General features: G+C 46.0%; 1 protein-coding gene across 1 annotated transcript; it reads right to left on the bottom strand.

The window, feature by feature from the left end:
* Positions 1-209: 209 nt before the first annotated feature.
* On the bottom strand, positions 210-4,018 carry LOC149833757 (EIN3-binding F-box protein 1-like). The gene is made up of 2 exons (XM_090011001.1): positions 3,770-4,018; positions 210-2,997 (listed from the first exon to the last, which is right to left on the bottom strand). Exons 1-2 carry the CDS (start codon positions 3,792-3,794, stop codon positions 968-970), a joined length of 2,055 nt encoding a protein of 684 aa, XP_089867127.1. The 5' UTR covers positions 3,795-4,018; the 3' UTR covers positions 210-967.
* Positions 4,019-5,012: the final 994 nt, after the last annotated feature.

The following is a 5,012-nucleotide window of genomic DNA, read 5'->3' as shown; positions in this document are numbered from 1 at the left end:
TTCAATTCGATTCAATTGTGGCCGATTTTCTGAATCATTTTAAGATCGATTCACCCGCTAGTCGATTTAATTTGAACAATATATATATATATATATATATATATATATATATATATATATATATATATATATATATATATAGAGAGAGAGAGAGAGAGAGAGAGAGAGAGAGAGAGAGAGAGAGCTCGTCTCATCACATATGCACAAAATAAACCAAACCAACTACAAATATATTATCATGTTGGGTACAGCTCTTACATACAGCAGCTTGGAAAAAAACTAGTTATGGCTTCAATGGAAAAACAACACACAGGTTGTCAAGGCAGACCCAAACAAATTGCCGCCATCACACCAAAGCCGCTCATGAGAGCAAAGAAGAGATCCCAGCCACCAAACGAGCTGCAAAACCCACCATGATTACAAACACCAATTGAAGACCCCATAACAACTCTTAACACAGACACTGGAAAGACTGGACAGAATAGACCACCATGACCAGACAGAAGGCCATGGCTAAAACACCAGGGGCACGATGACATTGTAGTGCCACTCAAGTACAAAACCACGTCCCCGTTAAAAATCCCACAGCAACTAAAAAGTTAAAGCCTAACTTTGTGAAAAACCACGGTGACACTTCACAAGGAACTCTTATGCCCAAAGGGTGAACAGGCCTTCTCCCCAACTACAGGGGAGGAAGAACCTGCAAAAACAGAGCAGAGCGCCCTCTGAAAACAACCAAGTTTTTCTCTCCCACCACTGTTTCTTCTACTCGCTTCTTCACTGCAAAAGCCTTATTATGGAAGACGAAACAAATAAGCCCAAAAAGAGCACACACAGAAACCCGACCTATCTGATAAGGTGGTGGAGGCGTGGAAGAAACTGCCTCAACAACCCCTTCTTCTGAAGAGATACTGAACCAGATGTCTTTCTTTCTCCAACCACCAATTCCTCATCCATTTCCTGCAGATCAAGAGAGGATGTCACACCTCCACATCCGCTCCTCAAGCCACCCAACTGCCCTACTGCTGATCAAGTTGCAGTGCTGAAGGTTCAGGCCAACCAGAGAACCGCTCAGGTTGCCCAAGATTGGCAAGCTCTTCTCCGATACCTGCGAGCAGCCGGAGAGTGAGAGGATCTGCAGATCTGGCAGCCCCTTCTCGCATGTAGGGTGGGATACAATCCCGTGATCGGTGATTGAGCACCTTGACATGTCCAGTTCCTGCAGCATCGGGCAATTGGCTAGGATGGCCACCAGACTCTCATCGGCCACCCTCCTGCAACCACCAAGGTTCAGGATCTGCAGGCTCCCACCATGAAACATCACCAGACGGGTAACGGCATTGTCAGTCAGATTTGCACACCCATTCAGGTTCACCTTCACCAGGCCGGCTTGGCAATTCTCCATCATGGACAACAAACCAGAGTCACTAAGGCCAGTGAGTCCACTGAAATCAACATGCTGCAACTGGGGGCAAGCCTTCCCAATGATGGCCACGCCATGGCTTCCAAAACCAGGGCAATCCTGAATGGTCAGCGACCACAGCGAGTTGCATGAAGGCAGGGAAACTAAACCCGCATCCATGTCCTTGATCCCCATGCATTTCACCAGACTAAGCGACTTCAGCTTCGCCTTGCAGATGGAGAGAGAGCTCAAGATCCCGGTCTGAGTGATACGGTTGCATTCTTCTAACTGCAAATTCTCTAGTGAGACTGCAACCCTGGCAAATGCTCTCAACCCGTTATCTGACAGCAAGCAACACCTTCGGAGGCATATAGATTTCACAACAGGGCAGCCAATGCCTACAGCTTCAAGACCCATATCTGTCATCCCATTGCAGGATGAGATAGAGAGGGCCTTGAGCTTGTTCAGACCATGGGCATTGCCAAGAGCCCAGAACCCACGCTCGCCTACTTGCTGAAGGCCCATGAAGGACAATTCAGTCAATGATTTACCATAGTGACCGATCACTGCAAGTGAGACATCGGAAATGTTCACACCCTGAAGCTTGATCTTTGTAAGTCCTGTAGCAAAGGCAACCAGACCGGCCACACCTTGATCACCAACAAGCGGGCAATCCTTGATACTGATGGACTGAAGGTTCAAACATGAACGGCCGATAGCTTGCAGACCTTCATTTCCAATAAGTGAGCAAGACTCCAATGTCAGAGATGATAAATTCGGGCACCTCTCTGCGATTGCAAGCAAGGCCTTGTCCGTGATCGCTGGGCAATGAGAGAGATCAAGTTTCTCCAATAGGTGACACCCTTCAGAGATCTCACAGATTGACTTGTCACTGATGGAGGAGACGTTCCAGATGGAGAGAACCTTGAGCGATGGGCACCCGCGAGCAATGGAAGACAGCCCAACATCTGTAATGCAGCGAGTTGCATTACTACCCCGTATCAGAAGCTTGCCCAGACCACCGAGCTTGGTAGAACCTATGGAGATGGCGGCGAGTCTAATGTCTGTGGCTTTCTTACCTTCCAAAGACCGGGTAAGATGTCCAGCATCACTCTCAATTCCCTCCTCTGCATCACCACCATCAACCTCAATGGGGGCAGGCAGCACCCTCTGTCCATCAACATCCTTCAACTCCATTTTGGTGTTTTGGAGACCTGCATCCTTGTTGGTTGCAGAGGCTTCCTTTGTGGCAATCACAGGATTGCAATTGCCCACGGGCAATGGAACGAACTCAGACCTGCAGATGCTGCTCTGAAGAATGAGCCATCGCTTGGAGACGCAGGCGCAGGCGCTCCTGTCGCGGAAGCTAGGCAACCGTGTGAAGATCTCAAAGAGGCATTCATCCGGGAGGATGTCCATCGAAGGGACAATTTTCCGTGGCTCTTGCGCTTGTTCCCTGAGGACGAAGGGCGCGTTGATCCGAGCACGCTTCCGCTGCGGGCAGTAGACATCGATGTGAGGAGATGGAGAAAGGATGGGGCTCGAATCCATGAGGCTCGAGAGGAATGGTCCCCCGGAGCAGAAATGCTCATCCCCTGCAGGAAAACAAAAACATATATGAAACCTACTGTGCCGATTGCTGGAAAAAACAGAAGGAGCGGACATCAAAGAAAGTAGCTCCGATCTCTACCCAAAACTTCCTTCCTCCATCCTCTGATTTCCATACAAACTCTGTAAGGGAACCAGAGAGGAAGATTAAAGAACAGAAAAGTGTTCTTTATTCATCCAAATGAACTGTTCCCGGGTGTTCCTCAAGTAAAGCCATAACCCCAAAGCGAGCACCCTTTGTCAACATCAAGGGTGTTCGGTGCTCCTCTGAAAGAAAGATGTTGAAGCGTTCCCCACACGAAATCTCAACCCGAAACGTGCAATTTGGTCAGATCCAACCAATACAATGAAGAAGAAAGCCCAACACCAACACTAATGTTGGAATTGGGTGGGGTCTTAAAACTATCAAAAGAACATTTGTCTTACAAAAGAGAAGAAGGGAACATAGAAACGAAAGTAAATTTCAAACACCAACTTCATACAAAGACGAAAGCATGAAAGAGAAGAACAGGTCTCGGGGAAATCAATGAAAGAAGAACCAAGACATAAAGATTAAACCACCCTTTTTTATGCAAAAAAGAAAGGAGGAAAAAAAAGAGAACCATAATCTTAACCATTCATGAAAAACAAGAACACACAACAAAACCAAATTCAATAATGACCCATCCGCACGAAAAAAGAACAAGTAGCCATGAACCAAAATCTAAAAAAAAGAAGGAAAAGAAACGAAGGGGAAGGAGGAAGAAAGAGGTCCCTTACCACAATACCTAACGAGGGTAGGCATGAAAGCGTCGTGAATTTCACCAAGGAGCACCGCACCACCACCACCAGCAACCCTTCAACCCCACCACAAACACCACCAACAACAAGCAGAAGGATCACAAAAACCTCTTCCAACGAGTCCCACTACAGGCTTACTCCTCCCTTATTCAGAAAGAGAAAGGGAGAGACGAAAAATCACGCGGTACGTTTGGGCTCATGGGCCTTCGCCACGCCCTTACCCCCCCTCACCTCATGAATAAGTAAGAAGAATGGAGAGAGGAAAAAAAAATACGACAATTTTTGGGTCAGTTCAGCCCCCCCCCCTGTCTTGTCAATTCCTATTTGGTCCTTGCCCTTTTCATTTTTAATCATCTCTCTCCGGGTCCTTGCACAGTTGTACCATGCTCACAATTTGTATGTTTGATATCTTCCACGTTCATTCAAACAAAAAAAAATCTTCCACATTCATTCCGTCTCTGGGCCGCCCCCATTCAATGCATATGTGTCGAATTTGATTGTAACCCAAGTGAAACCAGTCTCGGATTTTATCAGAGATGCTGGTACAGCGTTTGAACTTAGGTTTAATCAGACCCACTATAACAGAATAATCATACCTGGATTCTATAAAGATTACATCAATCAGACTCAGATCGTACCCAATAGAATACTTTATTTTTATATTGTTTTTACGTTGAAAAATTGCAGATCTTAGTCACAACTGAAGTGGGCTCGAGTCTGGTATGAAATTCACAAACCTTACCCAGCTTCATATATTAATCGGACCTATTGAGGTCGACTCAAATTCTAATCGAGCCTCCATGATGATCTGCTCATTTAGCATGTTTAGGGTATATATTTTATTTTTTATTTAAAAAAATATTTTTTGTATATGAGTTAGTTGATGCTCCGCTCATTTAGCTCGGGCTTTACATTAGCTCAACACATGAAATGAGTTAAGCTTGAACACCCTCTGTTCAGTTCGTTTACCAGCCCTATGTTATATGGTACAAGCTATGACTGCTCTTAACTAAGTCCAGTTTGAAACTTTGGCTAATTATGTCTCATCATGCCTTCTCCCTCCCTCCCTCCCTCCTAGGGGTGGCAAGCAGGTCGGGTTGGCGGGTCGACACAACGGGTTGGCGGGTCAGCATACCTCAACATGAACCCAACCCATTTATTAAATGGGTCAGCTGTGGCAAACATGAACCCGACCCATTTATTAAACAGGTAACCCAACATG

Source organism: Nuphar pumila, chromosome 6 (genome assembly GCF_984573655.1).
Source record: "Nuphar pumila chromosome 6, dmNupPumi1.hap1.1, whole genome shotgun sequence".
Lineage (NCBI taxonomy): Eukaryota > Viridiplantae > Streptophyta > Magnoliopsida > Nymphaeales > Nymphaeaceae > Nuphar > Nuphar pumila.
This window is presented reverse-complemented; position numbering and strand designations above follow the sequence as displayed.

Excerpts from the sequence above, each read along its gene's own strand:
- LOC149833757 (XM_090011001.1), bottom strand. The coding sequence starts at position 3,794 with ATGCCTACCCTCGTTAGGTATTGTG. Across the intron at positions 2,998-3,769 it reads TACCCTCGTTAGGTATTGTG|GGGATGAGCATTTCTGCTCC; the intron begins GTAAGGGACCTC and ends GTTTTCCTGCAG.